At 45.1% G+C, this 18,618-nt stretch overlaps 1 protein-coding gene across 1 annotated transcript in view; it reads left to right on the top strand.

Moving 5' to 3' along the window:
- The first annotated feature begins 902 nt into the window (after nt 1-902).
- LOC138511533 (granzyme A-like) overlaps nt 903-18,618 on the top strand; it is a 156,534-nt gene continuing 138,818 nt past the window's right edge. The window contains exon 1 of the mRNA XM_069627271.1: nt 903-1,035. Within this exon, the coding sequence (XP_069483372.1) occupies nt 975-1,035 (61 nt within the window). The 5' untranslated portion in view covers nt 903-974. The remainder of the gene's footprint in view (nt 1,036-18,618) is intronic.

The raw sequence follows: 18,618 nt of genomic DNA on the forward strand, positions 1-18,618 counted from the left end.
CATACATCAAGAGTTGAAGAGTGAAAGAAAACCAACGATAACAAGCTGGTACAGTAGACTACTGGAACAAGCGGACAAAATTGGATGTTCAGAATGGGACATAGAACGGATCCCGGGAAAAATAAAGAAAAAACTTAAAATACAAGATTGGATTGAGGCTCTAGACAAAGCAGAAGATCTCACAGTCTCCACACACCATACAACGAAGTCAGAAACTATCTAAAAAAGTTTCCAGATAAACGATTGAGAACAACCTTTTTAAGAGCAAGGTTAAACCTATTGAAAACCAATGAGATTCTCTTTCGTAGAAAACAGTCAACTACCAAAAACTGTCGCTATTGTAAGAAGATGGAAACCGAAACACTACGCCATCTCCTCCTTCATTGCTCAGGAACGGAAAACCTGAAACCATCTATCTCAATCCACACAGAGCTCGGCACCTAACCACAAATGAAGAAACTTGGTGGAATATGCTAATGTGTGGCAATTCCACATCTTTGACAGTGGCTACAGCGAATCTTTTGGAAAAACTGAAGCTGGAATAAATTAATCTATAAAAGAAAATTTCCTTGGTAGTACAAGCAAACAGAAAACTGCACGATATCCACAATGGGAAACAGTGAAAAACGCAAGAAAAACTGGACAGAATTTGTAAAAATTGTTAATACAATTAAACACAAAAAAAAAAAAATTAACATTCTTGTTGCCTTGTCATTTCGCATGGTTCACTATAGGAGTAATTCTTTGCACACTACCATGCTGTCTGTGTCGACTATGAGTCACAGTTAAACCCGTAGAAACCCACGTGCAACAGAGGTGTAAACCACAGCACATGACAGGAAACGTGAAACGACACTTGAAGACTTTACTAAGTACTCAAATAATGAGAATTCGCGCAATCTCGGCCACACGTTTTTTTCGATATATATTGAGGAGCTGCGGATGCTGCCAGCGCAGACCTGACCTCTGAAAGAATGGAGCTGTTACTCACCTTTGCTGCTGCGGCCGCCATTTTATTCCTCGTTATTCCTGGAGGTGAGTGAGTCTTTATGTCCTTCGTCAGGGAAATGCACGTGTACATAAGCATGCAGAGTTAATAGTGTAAGCTATGTCAACGTCCGATAAGTTGTAAATTAACTTTTTTGTTAAAATATATTCAGATATGTACAGCTATCTGCATTGGTGCCCTTTTTAAAAAGGCTTCCACAATGTATAAATATTGCAATTTCTAATTGCATCCACCTCGAGTGCTCCACCCGGCCACTGAGCAGCTTCACTCTTTATAGGGGAGCATTGTATCCAGAAAGATTGCCACTTCTGCAACGTTACACACTTGTGATATAATATGATATGATATGGCATTTGTAATGCGCCTATACACAAGTGTTTCAAGGCGCGACGAGGCAGGGAGGGGGGAACAAGGGGAAGACAGACAACAATCCTACTAGGCCAGGTGTCATTTAGATTGCGCAATTGCAGGGGTAGGGGGAAGGGTGAAGTGCAAGGGGAGGGGGAGGGGGGAAGTGCAGTACAAGGTAAGTAGAATAAAATAAATAAAATAGGGCCAGCTGGTGGCAAGTGCAAGTTAAGTGCAGACAAGTGTGGGGAGGGGGGGCTGTAGGGATACAGAGACAGTCCCGCAGTACAGGGGTTGCCAGGGAGGCAGTGCAAGTGGAGAGTGGCTGGGCCCAGTACCGATGCCGGTGAGAGTGGCCCAGTTGCAGATTCAGTGCAGTTTCAGTGAAGAATTTAGCAGGGGAGAGGGAGAGAGAAAGCAGAAGCAAAGAGGAAGGTTTTGAGGTGCTTCCGGAACCGGAGATGGTTCTCCTCAAGTTTCAGAAAGGCAGGAAGGCTGTTCCAGAGGGAGGCCCCTGCCGCAGAGAGAGATCTACCCCCAGCTCGTTGCTTCGAGAAGCGGCTCACCCTGAGGGAGTTGGAGACGGATGAGTGAAGGGCTCGGGAAGGAAGATATTTAGGAAGAGAGAGTTGAAGGTATTTAGGCCCCAGGCCCCAGAAGGCCTTGTGGACAATGCAGAGGGTTTTGAACTTAATCCTCGCAGCCACTGGGAGCCAGTGTAGAGATTTCAGTCCTTCGTGTTCTGCACTGAGGCCCGCTCACCCCCCCCCCCCCCTCGGCCCTCTCCACCCCCTCACCTCGCATAGTTTTGATTAAGGTGGGAGGCACCGCATGTCCCTTCAGAGGCCTTCGGGATCCGAGCGCCCAATCTGGGTTCATTACTGGGGGCAAAGGTCTGTCCCCGAGCAGGGAAAGGTTGAATTGGACAGGCGCAGGCCTAGTATGTAGAGTCTCTGGGGCCAGTGCACGCCCTGGCACAGTGTATCTAGGACGTCACGCGTACACGGACACGCCTGCGCAGGAGTCCAGGCGATCTGCTCCGGGGGAACTGGTCACTTTCTCGCCCCCCCTAACGTCACCCCCGTATTTCTCACACAATGACTTCTCCCAGAGGTGCACACATGGCATAGGCAGCGGCAGTCAGAGGATCAGGTGGTCGTCTCGGGGAACTCCAAGCAGCATCACATCTATTCCAGCTGCGCTCCATATTGTGTCGAACTGATTGAGCCCATCTCAAGCCCCTCACGCAGCCAAACGCACTCTCCGAGTGCATCAAACTGGCAGTACCAGCCCTGCCAACTTCAGCTCCCCTCTAAAGCTATTGCCATCCTCACACCGCTTATGCTTCTTCACTTTCTCTGACTGCCACCCAGTGCACACAGACACACACATAGCCAATGTGAAGTGCGATCTGTAGTCTTTGGTGGAAGGGAATGTAGGGGATGGGGGGCATCTTTCTGGGCAGAGGGCATCTAGATCCTACTCACCAAGCTCCACATGCCACTGACCTCCTTATTGGACTGGAACCTGCGAGTGGGAGGTTAAAGGCAGACCTCTAGACTCGTTCTGCACAGCACGTCGAGGCCCGTGTGTCCAGCTGGGGGTTGGCAGCTTCTTTTAAAAGGTGGCTTCATGCAGTTACATTGGTGCACGTGTCATCGCAGGGTTTTGGTGGAGTGTCCCATTCACCCCACATGGAGCGTGTAAAACAAAGTGAGGGGGGACGTGGTCCTTGTTTTCAATTTAAAAGAAAAAAAAAGTGACACACCTGCATCGAGATTTCACACCGAGGAAAAGGCGTGTACATGTCTTTGCACCAATAAAGAGACACGACATTAAGTTGAATTACCTTGATGTGGTCAATAGCAGATGTTATCATTAGTCCGTCCAAGATCACTCCTTTCATCAGCTTGGAAGGATGAAAAGCGAACTGGGCCAGTTCAGGCTTCAGATCCGCGAACCCGAAGACTGCGCTGCTCTCGGCATTCGATGCATTTACCCCATGAGCTATCTAACCAGAAAGGGTACGGCTGTGCTTCACACTCCATTGACAGGTGGCATGTCAAAAGTTGCTGTTAATGTGTTGTCAGTACTACTATGCGTTTGCACATTGCATATCGCGACAGTCCTTCACCGTGTCAGTGCTTTCGATGCTTAATGCCGTGTTTAGATGCATTCGGAAAGCTCTAGGGATGCATGGGGGCCTGGGATTCAACACTCAGCAGGTGGGCCTAGGGCCACGTTTATGGCCTGGTGCTACAATGCCAGTGCTCGGTGCAGTTAGGGAAGAGGTGTATGATGGCAGGGTGCACTGCAAATCCCTTCAAAGGTGCATTCTGTGCGCTATGCAGATGTGCCAGTATTGGGGTACGTGTGCCTGCTATACAGGTCCAAGGCATGCGAGCCTATCACCCCGCCATATTAGAGTTAAACTGGAGCATTGTGCAGACCCCACTCAAAGGCTTGCACAGAAATGCACCCTTAGATGTTCCACATAGCTTTGACTGTCGTCTAGCTGCGCATTACAACAACTACATGTACTTGCAATGCATGTGATGTTATGATACGTGACGGGAGATTTATAAAGCTCACTGCTGCCATGTGCACAACCTTAGAGTGCTGGGGTGATGGCTGACTAATTGAACTGTGGTGCGGATGTCACGGTGTAACTTTGTGGGATCAGTGAAGTGAGTCGCCCTGGCAGTGTGATCGGAGACCTGCAGGCCTTCGTCACATCCCACATGTCATGCTGTGTTTTAAACTGCCCACATCCCCAGCATAGTGGTCTTGAAGCACCAAGGCATGTCTATGAAGAGGACAATGTTGACCCCGCCCACCATGGCGGTCAGACCCTGGCCTATGGGGTGAAAAGGAAACAGGACCAAGGAGAGCGGGAAAGGGGACGAGTGAGAAAAGTCAGGGAGACTAAGTGGACAACATGAACTCACAGCATGTAGGCAAATGGAAGCATGAGCGTGTGTGACAGTGATCATTAGCATGAATGCATAGCTTTCTGGGTTTTGTCCAGAATAAAATGTAATAAAAAAGGCACAATGGTTTTGCCTTCTTGGCCAGCCGAACTTGATTAGTTTGGTGCCATTGATACATCAAGTCATTCTGATGGCCTTCAGGTGTGCTCAGGAGTTCCTAGGAGTTGTACTTGTGGGGGCTTCTAACCAGATCATCATACTGGATTTCATCCTCCTGCTAGCCAGAGGGGGTTCTGGTAAAGCAGAGCCCAATGGCAGAGGTGTTTAGAACCAGGAATGGACTGTTTGCAGAATGAGTGCTTGCAGACACAAAAGGAGCCATAACAAATTGGCCTCGGAGCGCAGAGAGAACACGCGTTGACCCTGTGTGTAGTGCATTGGTAAATTAGATACTGAAATGCAGTATGAGAGAAATAAAATGGAGGTTGGTTTCTGAAACAATGCATATCCGGTCTAGCCATGCCAAATAAGACCTTCACATTAAACACTGCAGGAGGGCAACTGCCCATCATAGCGCCTGTATGCAGTGGCTGTAAGTCATGCCCAAAGGAGGCACACGCTCTTCCACTTACTCCATAGGGCATGAATAGCCAGGTTCTACAGACAGGAAAGCGGGGGGGGGGGGGGGGACTACCATAGGCACTCCTGGAATTTAGTCTGGGACTCCACTGGCCCGGGCTGCCTCGAAGTTCTTCAGGCCTGCGAGGAGCTTTATGCGGATGTTAATGGTGGTGTGCAAGGTTGGATTCCTCTTGGTCTAGGGCTGGACTCTTTGGGTATTAATCTGCATAAGTGTCACGGGAGGATAGCTCAGGGGTGTCGTGCTCGTCTTGGAAGCAAGATGACACAGAGCAACAAAGGTTCGATCCCCGGGTCTGTGCTTAGAAACCTCTGGGTATTACGCGCGTTATAAATAACCAATTAGAATTACAATTGACAATAATTCAGGACGTCCTCTCTTCTCAGCCTGAGCTGCAGTTACCTTGCCCTGACAATAGAGGGCAGCAGGGAGAGCTTATTTTCAGAAGGATTGTAGAGACTGCACTGGGGGATGCAGCCCTTTTTCTGATCTGTATTAGTGGTGGGTACGCCGTGCGTTCATGGCAGGCAGGGTCGAGTACAGAAAGCTCTGCCATGTAGCTGATTGTGTATGTCGTGAGTTAGTGGTTGCGACGTTTCAGATCAGTGATCTGGAGTAGCTGTGATTGTGCTGGGTCTTAGCCTAGGGAGAGCATATCTCCGGTGTTGGTGAGGCATAACAAGGTCTCTGATGCCGCATATTGTATTATGGTCTAACAAAAGTAGAAACCAGCTGTGAAAGTAAGAAGAGCAAATGAAACTAATCATATGTTAGGACATTTTACATGTGCCTTGGAGAGGAGGGAATGTGTTCCCTGGCCTTTCCCTCCTCTTTGACTACCCATCACCACCACTCTCTTCACTCACCCCTTCCTCTTCCATCCTCCTCCCACTGCCTCTGCAGGCAGCTCCTATTCTCAATGTATCTATTTGTCACTCCTACTGTCTCTCTAGCCTAGTGGAGCTATGGGCATATTGCTAAGCAACGATCAGGGGATGCCGGGAAAGGGGGAGGCATGGCATGTCATTCCGTTATTTTCCTTCAGTGGTAGGGTTCTAGGAAGCATGAGCCTTTGGGTATGAGAGCTAGCACTTCCCAAGAAACAAGGCCAGAGGCATCAATGTCTCCTTTCTAGGAATGGAGAGGCCAGGTTGAGAGCGTCTGAGGCGCAGGTGCTGGGCCCAATCAGGCATCCCAGTTATTTTCCTGTCATGATAATGGCTATCATTATTATTATTTTTTTTAATTTAGTTTTTATTGAGTTTATAGGATCACATCATACAAAAGCAACAAGTGGTCCACCATGTGGATCTATAAAAACATTTTGGAAATGTGAACGCTATCATTATTTTTTAATTATTATTTATTTAATTTGTTAACGTCCATTCGAGCTTTTCACATTTAATTCATCACACATATCAATTTACATTCAAATACAATAGATATTATAAAATCTTCAATAAATACATTTGTCATTATTATTCTAAATTCTAAAATATAATTTCTAAAACAACCCATTACTAAAACCTAAACTCCTTTTACACACAACCAGATTTAACTCTCAGTGATTAGGGTCAGAGCTAAATTATTCTAATTTAAACAGTGCTGCCTGAATTCGCTCATCTTCATACTTTCGTAATCATGCACACACTTTCCTAACTTGCTAATAAAGACATTACCCATCACTGTACAACCAGTCATAACATGTCTCTTTGTTTCTACATTTGCACATCCACACGTTATTCTCGCTTGAATAATTCCCAGCTGTGGACCACGTATAGATAACGTTAGTAAATGGCTTGACCTAAGTAGCAAAACAAATCTTCTCGCAATAGGCCAGGGAAATATAATACAATATTTTTGCATTTTAAGAAATTAATGTGACAATTTAATACATTCATGAAACGTTTTCAGCGTAGCTACGTGCCCATAATTCATGCACCAATCCCATAACCGATTTCTTTTTTTTTTATATAAAGGATGCCTTCAAATGAAGAAAATCCACCGTCCAGTCAGTGGCCCATTGTTAGGGAGAATTCTCAAGAATGTCTAATTTCCCTTACCTACAGAGTCCCTCAGTAGCTTTGCTGGATTTCCAGGATTTATTTTTTTCACCAGGTAAGAGTGTGAGCCCTTTTCCCACTCTTACATGTGTTTTGCTGTGTGTGTTTAACATTTTTGTGTTCATAGACTGTGGAGCCTCACCTACTCCACAGGCATCATCTTTTTATTGTGCGTTACAGAGCACCTTCATTGCAGTGACACAGGGTTGTCTTTTAGACTTCCCCACTCAGACTCCATTTTCTGGGACTGACTACTGTCTCCCAGAACATGTTAAGTTGCCATTGACTTTATTAGTCTTTCACAACCACAGACCCAGTACACACCATCTTCCATGGAGTACTGGAAAGGGTTAATATTTATCCCTTTTTGTCTGTTTCTCTTGGAGCCTTGTTTTGCTCCCTTTTCATCAAGACTTGGCTGGTGGCAGTGGTAACTACCCTATTTTTCCTACCACGGTTATCTTAAATAACCTTGGTATTGTTTTAGGCTATCTTGGTTATACTGCATATAATTCTGTCTAACACCCATCCAATGTTCTCAAACATTCTCTTGTTGGTGTTTTTATGTACCCTTAATTTAGATCCAATTTCAGCATTTATTTCTTTGCCCAAAAAACTGGATAGACGACACGTTGGAATATTCACCATTTTTATATACAACAAACCTTTCATACACATTACTTGCCCTGACAATGAAAACAGGCCCATTTTTAACCAGATTGCTGCCATTGGGATACTCTGCGGGAGTCCCAATAAACCTTTCCAGAGCTTACCCTCAAGTATGTTTAGCCAACTATATGATTTCATATCAATAGCTTCCAGGCTACAGAGGGCAGAAGCACTCCTTATAAAGCAGCGCGACCGTGACCTTCAAATCTACACAGTGATTGTTAGCATCAATAAGTAGATAAGAGGCCCAAGATATGTGTAGCAAGCTACTTCTGAAATGGAGCTCTCTTTAATTATCAACGGACGTAGCAATCATCTTATTGTGCCAATATACATATATTCGATTTGATTTATATTAAGGGACACGCCATTCTCTTGCGCATACCTACTAAATTCACTCATTGATCTTTGTAGACCAATATAGGTACTTCATCCTTAGGTTTGCTAACTTTTTAAAAAAACTCCCACATTCTTCTTGTATTGCCACAACTTAGGATTTGTATCATACTTTTCCACTGCCTGTTTTAAGTGGAGTGCCTCCATCTGTTTTTCCAATTTGAGTATTTATTCTTAACTTGCCTAATGGCGCAAATGATGTGCTCCATAGCCATGTTACTCCTTCTGATTTTCAAAACTTCTCTCCTCATGGCACATTTTGTGTCACATATTCGTGTGACCTTGTTTAACACAATATTTCCCCCTTGTATGGCAATCCCAGAGGTTAGATGTTTTATCCAATTCACAATATCATTAGCCACCATACTATTGGATCCAACCAAAAAACTAGGTTATAACAGAACCAACTTCTTATTAACATTTTTTGAGGTTACTAGTTGTCCAATTTATCCGATTACCCCCATTTTTAATATCGACGTCCCCAATCATTATATTTTCTTTGACATTCTGGGCCATATTCATACATATGGCCTCATCACGACCCAGGCGGTAAGGGGTTTACGGCGCCGTAAACAGCGCCGACCCTTACCGCCTGAGTACGAGGTCCCTTAGCGCCATGGCGAATTTAACACCTGCTTTTAGCAGGTGTTAAAATCCATGGCGCTAAGGGACCATGGAGTTAATTACGCCACCGTAATTTACGGTGGCGTAATTAACGCCTTCCCCACTCCCATTATGCCCTATGGGGCAAAAATGGGAATGGGGAAGGGTAAATGGGGATTGGGGACTTACCGCCCCGCCAAGGTCCGAATGGGGCGGTAAGTCCGCCAACCACCATGGCGTAAACGTAGTTTACGCCATGGTGGTAAAGTCACGGCCCAGGCGGTAACTTACCGCCTGGGTCGTGATGAGGCCCATAGTCTTAATATTGCGTGATCACTAAACTCATTATGGCACATTGCAAGTTCATGAACCATGTTTGCCATTTTCAAATTACAGAATAAATAACCAAGGGTGACTTTCTTGTTCCCACTACACCACCTATACCGACCTGGAACTTTTCCACATAATCTCCTATTCATCATAATCAGTTCACAAACCTTCATAAATCACACACACTTCATTCCTGGTGTATTGCCACATTTTGAAGCATTACACTTTGAAGATTTAGCGGAGTCACTTCTTCTACTAGAGTTTTATCTATACAGTGAGCATTTAGGCCGCCACCCACAAGCACCTATCCATCACAGTATTTACTCTGCCAACTAAACAACACATCTAAAATACTCTCCTGTCGCCCTTCTACAAAAGTTCCACCCGGGGGGTGTGGGTCATATAGATTCAGTAGCAATATGGTCATCCAGCTCTCTTGGATCATAAATATATCTGACTGTACCAAGAGAGCAATTGTGCCGCTTGGAATACATAAATGATAGTAACCCCGAGTGATCTACATAATAATGTTGTGCCTTCATGGTCTACTATTAGATTTAACCGGTAAAAAAATGGATAGCCAGTACCAATCATATGCTTTTTCATCAGACAGCTATTGCAGTTTTTCCCTTTTCACTGATCGACCGTGGATGTTTATAGATATCTTTAGATCCAAATGATGTGTGTCCGCCTGATTCTCAACCCTCACGCTATACAACTCACTTTGAGTATCCTAATCATACCTCGTTTTTAAGAAAAGTTGACTAAATGCTTTCTAACAAGCTCCACCGTATCTCCCAAGTAGCAGTGGATCTTTGCAATCCTATTACTGGTATTTTCCACAATCTCAAAGACTCAAAATATTCAATATTTCTACATTCCAGAACCCTCAGGGTAGGTATCCGCTGAAATAAGTATTCATTACTGATAGTACAAATGTTGCATCAACCACAGGATTAGTGTCACTGTTACTCTTTACACAGCCATCATTAGGATATTCTTGTAGACGACTACCATGTACATCAATGGTGGCACGCTTCCTACTAATTACCAGGAACCAGAGACCTAATACCCATTGTCCGGCCATGAACAATTTACTGTTGTTACATGTTGGTTATCAGCGACAGTGCTATTCTGGAGTTCATCCGCCGTCCCATTATTCTCCTCACCACCAGAATTTTTTTATAACCCAACTAGTTAGCGTTCCTACTCTCTTTCTTATTCTTTTCTGACAGCAATTAGCTTTTTTTCTCTCCTTCTTTGTAATGGTCCTCTGAGTCACCTAAACCACACCTTCTATGGTTTCCTCATTTATCGTAGCCCTTGTTTTACCGTATGTTTATATTCATATGTTATGTTTTTTCAATCTTCTGGTCTCCTTTTGTGTAATGTAGTGTTTTCTCCCTCGTGGTTTCCTTCATTACCGATATCATTTGTATCATTATTTCCAGTGAGTGATGTCATTCTATAACTCCTCTTAAGAGCAGGCTCAGAGTTTACACCTTCCCAATCCTCTCTTGGACTTCTCATTCCCGGTACTGCATGCTTTAAATGCACATCTCCTACTTTCTCCAGGATATTTTCAATTCGACGAAGGGCTATATCATGAGAGCAACTATCATCATAGATCTTACTGCATAACTTCAAGAGTATGTTGACTGCAAATTGCAATGTCGAAATTGGGAGGACATCATACTTGAACTAACTGAAATTGCAGCATCATTATTTTTGCTAAGTCTGTGAGCAAAAAGATCAGGAGTCACAGTCAAACATGGTTTTAACGAGGTCACTCCTGATTCCAGTTTACCCAATTCACTTTCAGCGTAAGTTGTCAATTATCTCTGTCTGTAAGCAGTAGCACAAATTCAATAAAGAATTAATATCCACTACTGTGGATTTAGAATTCTGTGCACTGCGTTCGTCATCATCCACAGATTTATTAGGTGCCTCATTAGGGTTCGGACCTACATTTTCCCATTAGCACCTGGTTTACGGGCTCCAGGAACTGATCCACTCTCTTGCTCGTTTAGCATGATGCTTCATCCATCATTGTGCATACTGAATAGGTGGTCTTACAGGTCTGAGTAACTTTTTTAGAACGCAGCTCATACAAGCTTTTCTTAGGTTTTGGTTTACCCGGCATATCAAAAGGCCTTCCCAACAAAAATTAAACTAGCACTACCACTAAACAATTCTGGCACTCAATGTCTTCTGCGGCCTCGGCGTTCTTAAGTAATAGCCTTCCTGCCCAGCCTGACGACACCTTCCCCACTGTAGCCGTGCAGACTGCAAGACTGCTAGGGCACGTCCGATACACTTGCGATGCACATTCTGCACGTCTCAGTTGTTATACTCTAGTGACAGGCAGAAACCATTGCTGGTCTAACCTTCAGACAAGTTTCATCTATTAAGAAAACACTTACACATCCGAGCCACCTCCGAGCACAGCCTTGCTACAAGATTGCTAGTGCACTTCTGATGCACTTGCAATGCCACCAAGCAAATAACAATGATTTCAGGTGATTGGTGTTAGGGGCAACAACCTCTAATCATTTGCCCCAGAATTGTGGCTCAGTGCTTCTATCAGAAGGTAGCTTCGAGCTGTGGCATCCCAGGGGTTTGAGCTCATTAAGGCCCTCTATTTGCGCAAACACACACACATACGCACACACATCTCCACCAGCCAAAGGGCATCTCATACCTTGCTATAGTGTCGCAACACACATGTTGCAGAAACATCTTCTTGGTGGCCTAACTCAGTACAGAGGCAATTCATTTTCTGAGAAGTGGGAGCAGAATGGTGCACATGGGAAAGCAGTAATAGCAAGCCGGGTGGGGCTTTGAAGGCATAAGAGTTAGGATACAGGATGTTGGATGGACCAGGTCACCCCACTGCATAAATTGGTGACTGTTGTCATGATGAAATGATAAATGATCTCCAGTGTGATGACATGTTTACCATGAAGGCCACCATCTGTGTATTGAATGGAGGCTTCAAAATTGCATACTACATCAAGCTCCTAGCCAAGGACAAATCTGCTAACCTGGAAGACCCAATCATGTTCAGCCCTCTCCCCAAAATACCATACATGGCTGATAGTCTGGAAAGTTATTTCTACACCAAACTCTTGGTGATTGTGGTTCACAGATCATGAGACCGAAGCCAGATGCACAAAGAGCATTAGCCATAGCTCACTGCACAGTGCATTGGTATGGTCTGCAGATCTTAATCAGCAATGGAGCAGGCCGCAGAAAGGTAGGTCGGGAGAGGTAGGGAGGGGCACAGGAAGGGAGGTGTAGGGGTCTTTCAGCGCAAAGGACTGTTTCAGGAGTGGGAAGGCCCCAAAATAATGAGCAGGGGCAGGGGAGAAAACAAAGCACGACCATGCAAAGGGTTGGCCTTCACTGGGTAGCTTTCCGCAGGGTAACTTTTTTGTTTGTGGTCTTCAGATCTAGAAATGCTCTTGGACCCTGTAGAAACCAATAATATGTTGGGTCAATTGCATGCCGGGTTCAAACTACAGAGAGAACATTACATAGTACTACTACTTCTTAGGAGACAAGCTTAAAATCAATGCAAATAACAACAAACCAAGGGCCTTTATTGTACTCAACATCTACACAGCTTTTGACATAGTCAGGTATAAAACACTGATTGAAAGACTAAAATAAGCCAGCCTCATAGACACATACCTGCTCTGGATGGTGCTATACCTCAAAGACAGAAGTGAAAGCACCTTTCTACCTTCCACTCAAAGTAGCACCAGTAATATATCTCAAGTAGCAAGCCTATCTGCTCTCCCCTTTAGGGTTGTGGTTCCCCGTGTTAGGACTGATCAAGACATATCACCTCAACTACGAAGATGATCTGCAAACTGACACTCCCAAATTGACTGACACCAATAAAGCAGAAATCATGATGTAACCTGGAACAGCAACAGCCGCTGCATCAATCCCGTGGACAAAGTAGTTAAGAAAATGCCCACAAATACCCAGAATGCTCAGAAATCTTGGAATCATGTTTGATAGCCAACTAATACAGGCCCTGCCCCTCAAGTGCTCCACCCACCACCTATTTAACCAGTCCTCCTTAGGCATCTTCATTCCGGCGTCCACAGCAAAGGACGGTGAAGACAAGGACCTCACCTGCTTGTGCCTGTTTGGGTCTAATAGGGTCATGGGCCAGGCCCGCTATCCTGCATTTCAACTACAAAGTAATCACTATCATTCCTACTTGCCAAAATACATCACCATGTGCTCCTTCCTCCACAGCCCATGCCCACTCTCACTAAGGTTTGAATGGCCAAGGGCCCTCGGCAGCCCCGGCAAGCTACTCTAGTGAACATCATCAATATCACCCTTGCCCCCATCCAACACCCACGGACCACATGCCCTCTCATGTTGATCAAAGCTTGCTAAGCAGTCGCTCACACTGTAGATATCACTAACCTCATCTTGTACAACAACCTTTATGCCCGGTTCATCACTTAAACATGGTTTACCCTTTCCTCCCTACATTTTTTCAACATCGTCCTACCACAGGGCTACTGCATCAAACATGCAAACCGGCCATGAAGGGCTGGGGCAGAGAAGCAATCATCCCTCTCCTCCTCTATACCCTCTCCCAGAACAAGCTTGTTTGAAGGACTTGCCTGTCGGTTCCCTTTCTCGCATAAGGAATCCATCACCTTCCACCTCATCTACAGACCACCTCACAGGAGTGACTCTTTCATTTTCAACATCTCTAACCTACTCTCCTCTGACAAATTAGCACATTTTAATAATGTCTTTCTCTGAGATTTTATTGTCCCAGGATCACAGACTGACAACCACACCTGAAGCATGTTTTTCCCAATGACCGGTTCCATGGACCTTAAGCAAATTGTGCTCTCCCCCACGCACAACAAAGGCAACACCCTAGACATAGTCTTCACATCATCCCCCCACTTCACCTGTGCAGACCCTACCCCACCTGACTGGTGTGACTGCACCACCATCCCATCATCTGTCACCCAATCGACTACGGGCCACAAAGGCCATGCTAAACGCCCCCTTACTCACCGCTGCTCATTCAAAACCTTCCTATTCAATGAGCTAGAAGAAAACTTTGCAGAATTATTCAACAACATTGCTAGCAAACTGGTGGACTCTCATGTCCACCAAAAAACCAGCTTAAGACCAAATCATCTGCCCCTTGGTACAGGCCTGAGCAAGCCTCCAACAAACGCTCAATCAGATCCCTAAAGAAACAATAGCGCAAAAACCTAACATGGGAGACCTCCCCAACCTCAAAACTCTCAACGCAAACTGTAGAATTCTGATTGTAAAGCAAAAACTGCATACTACTCCAACACCATTGCAGCAGCCTCTAAAAGGAGCAAAGTGCTACAGAATTGTACTAAACCCTCAATCGACCCGAGGTACCACCAACTCAGGAACAAATCTACGGAATTAACACAATGTCAGAAACCAATGAATCAACCCCTCACAGCATTAGTGCCACCTGCACCCTGGCACGCACAGTACCTCTCTGGACCAAATTCTTGCCTCTCTTCCTCCCCTAGATGCCCTAAAAATGATTGCCTCCCTCAAACCTACTTCTTACTGTGATGATATAATACGCCCTTCATCATTAAACAATAGACAGGCCTTGTGCTCAACGCGCTCCTCAGCATCATCAATGCCTTCCTTGCAGAAGGTAATTCCCAGACACCCTCAAGACTGGTCTCCTATAACCGCCTTTGAAAAAACAACCCTAGAGCAGGACGACCTGGCCAACTTCCAGTCTATTACGAACCTCATGTTTATTGGCAAAAAGTAATTGCTACACAACTACTCGCCAGAATCGAACAACTCCACCTCCTAAATGACTATCACTCAGAGTTCCACCCCAAGTGTAGTATTGAGACAGCCACCATCGTGGTGTTGCATGATTCCCTCCAAATCATGCATAAGGGTGGCTCATGACTCCTACTCCTCCTTGAACTATCAGCTGCATTCAACACTGTGAACCACTGCATCATTGTCTCCCTCCTTGCTTGCTGACAGGATGGGATTCTCTGGCACTGTCCTGAATTGGTTTATCTCCTACCTCTCAGGCCAACACCAGGCCGTCCAGATGGACTAATTGAATTCTAACCAACTCCAGGTCTCCTGAGGTGTCTTCCAAGGTACCACCGTCTCAACAATCCCTTTTTTCTTTTTTTTTAAATTACTTTTTTTCCGTTTTCATGAGTTACATTGGGCAAATTCAATTAACTTCCCCAACGTCCTCCCCCACCGACCCTGGTGTAGCATTAAATTCCTTAACCAGCACCAATCCTTTTTAACCTTTACATGGAGCATATGAGCACTCTCCTCAAAGATATCTATATAGCCATCCACCAATACACAGATGATACTCAGTTGTACATGAGAGTAAATAGAATGCAGGACATCATTCATCTCTGCGATTACCTAGCCATCATCCAGTCCTGGATGCAGGGGTGTTGCTACTTCTGGAAAATATCCGGGGGTGCGCTAATATCGGGACTGTCAGGATTCTGGGCTAGCAGAATTTTGGTTGTAGCCCCTGACCTTCTATCTGTGGCTACAACCAAAATACCCAGTGCTATAGCCCCCTGAAATCCCCCCTAGCAACGCCTCTGTCTGGATGTTGATTGCCTACCTCTAAATAAACCCACGCAAGACTGACTTTGTCCTCATCGATCCACCTGCTAAGAAACAACATGTCCAACAATGGCTCAATGATATGCGCCTAGAAGAATTTGATCCACAACTGCCGGCAGCCTGCACTGCCCTTTTAAAAACCAAACCCTTAATTCTGCCACAGGACCTCCGGACCATAGTTCACTTCAATGGGAAAAATGTTCTCCTGATAGCCCAGTGAGAGGCTCCCCTAAAAACAATACACCACACTGCAGCACATCTTATTACGGCAGCACGGAAACTTGACTGAATCACTCCCATTCTACAGGAGCCACATTGACTTCCTCTCCAGGACAGTATACTGTTCTAGACTGCATGTATCATCTACAAAGCAGCCACGAGTTACACACAAGCGTACCTAGCGGCTAAGCGCCACATATCTGGTGGCATACACTCCTCACACAGCAAAATGACCTACCGGCTTGAATCACAACTCGCCTGCAAAGAGAGGCCCCACAAACAATCCTTCTCTCGCCATGCAATCACCCAATGGAACTCGATCCCATTGTCGGCCCAGAATGCCCCACGATTCTCCAATTTCACAAATCTCTCAAAGCATGGCTCTCTCAACAACACTTGACATTGGACTAATTCAATGGACGCATATCCCCGAGCACAGGCCTCAACTCACAGCACTGTGGTACTGTTAAAAGATGCTACCACACATGCTGGCTACTCACACTCTGTACAGTGCTTCGCTGCTTTCGATCTAGGTCTGTGCTTTAAACAGTAAAATACAAAAATACAAAAAAATAGAGGATACACATACGAATGCACTGTCCAAGAATTCCTTTTTCCACCTCGAAACAATCCATCAGACATATTCTGCTTTTTTCACCTTAACACACAAAATCCTCAGTCATTTCCCTTGCTGTTTCAAGATTAAATTACACCAACAATGTCAATCAAACAATCAATCAATCATTTTTATTTATTGGTCATTTGTATTTATACAATTAGCAACAACTGTTTCAAAGCGCCCACAGGGCAACAGGGTGGGTGACAGGGGAGGAACACAGTGAACAACAAGATAAATAATGTAATTAATAGTACAAACAATACAAAATAACAGGGAGTGGAGACAAACCTACTATCCCTTGTGAGTGTTCAGAACGTGCCAGTGTACAGGGGACGGGGGTAAAGGAAAGATGCTGTGGTGCTCATGGAGAAGTGCTCAGATGACGTGCTAATAAGACAAAAACGTAAGTGCAACCTCTTGAAGGGACGGTGAGCCTAAGTCCAGTAAGTAGACAGTGGCTGGGATGAGAGATGTGGGGGGGGGGGGTGAGGGCCTGAGGATACATAATGGCCCTGTACATCAATCGGGCTACTGTATGATTGGCAGGGAAGAGAGGAGGAGAAGGAAGAGGTAAAGAGAAAGGTCTTGAGGCTTTTTCGGAACTTAAGGAGGTCCTGCTGAAGACGCAGAGGGAGAGGGAGGTTACTCCACAGGAGGGAGTCTGCTGAGGATAGTGATCGACCACCAGCTTTCTGTGTCAAGCAATCAATCAATCAATCAGAGCATTTATAAAGCACAACAGTCTCTGAAGGCATCGTGTCACTGTCTAGTCAAACAAACAAGTTCATAGGCTATGTTTAAAAAGCCCAAAATCTTGAGTACGATGAAGAGCTAAAAGCAGAGCATTCCAGAGTTTTGGGCCAGCAGTAGAGAAGGCCTGAAACATATATTTTGTGCATCCCAAAACGACTCTTGAAGAAGCTATTGGGAACAGAAAATGCAACCTCTAGGCTGCCACCACATGTTTCATATTAAAAAAATTGACCCATGCCCCATATAAGATAAAGAAACATTTACATCCACAAACCACACTTTCCATTGGTGGCCCATCAGACAAAGAAAACACTTCAAAACCCTTGGCATCAGGTAATGTGTTTTCTGTGCAGCAATTGTGGCGCAGGTCTTCAATGTCCTGCAATTACTGCACAACAAAAAAGCGTGACCCCAGTGTGTGTTGGGGGGAAGGGGTGTGCATGGGTGCGCACAGGAGAGCCACCGTTGAGGTAGTGATGGTGGCACTGGAGAAGACACGAAATGCGGAAGTCCCGAATAACGTCAGTAGTGTGGGGCCGAGGGTGTTGGTGTGGGGTTTGGAGTTGAGGGTGAGAACTCCCCTACCGCAAAGGATGCGCAGACCTTAAGAACTAAGGGGGGGACCCCCTTTCCATGAATCAGGTCAGGGTGACTGGTGAGGGAAAATGCTCTGTGGCATTTATTGCGTGGGAAAGGCCTTCACAGTAAATGTCATTGGAGCACAAACATGGCACCCCACACTACTCACCACGCCTTACACTTTGGAGGGTCAGAACTGATCGCAAGGAAATGTACACCCTTTTACCTATCACAACCACTAAGATCAAGCAACCCTGCACTCCTAGCAGGGCATCTCTACACTAGGCGGTAGCAGATTTCAAAATCATTACCAATAATCTCTGGAACACACTGTAACAGGAACTCGCATATTCAAAGACCACCTCGCCTTCTGTAAAGTACACATTAGAATAAAAGGATCTAAGATTCCATAGTGGCAGAACCACCATTTTCAGTACCACATGGCCTTTGGAAAATACTGCAACTCACTCGCAGGCTAATACATATATAGCCCAAGATAGACATTGAACAGACCCTACAGAGCAAATAAAAAGACAAAAGGCTGATCAACCAACCATATGTATGTACAAGAGACCAAATTTGATACTAGATCTGCCTGCAAGAACATCAGTGCACCATTGGCTCCATTAATTGACTCATATAACTGGATGTCACCCACAAAACCGGTAACCCAAAGGCAATCATTACCACTTACTAACATTCCAGACTTCCACCTCAGCCAATGTCACACTTTGCCACATCACCCTAACATGCTAACACTCTATGTTAAGCATAATGACCTGTACCTCATC

The sequence above is a fragment of the Ambystoma mexicanum genome, chromosome 6p, assembly GCF_040938575.1.
Source record: "Ambystoma mexicanum isolate Mex_15411 chromosome 6p, UKY_AmexF1_1, whole genome shotgun sequence".
Classification (NCBI taxonomy): domain Eukaryota; kingdom Metazoa; phylum Chordata; class Amphibia; order Caudata; family Ambystomatidae; genus Ambystoma; species Ambystoma mexicanum.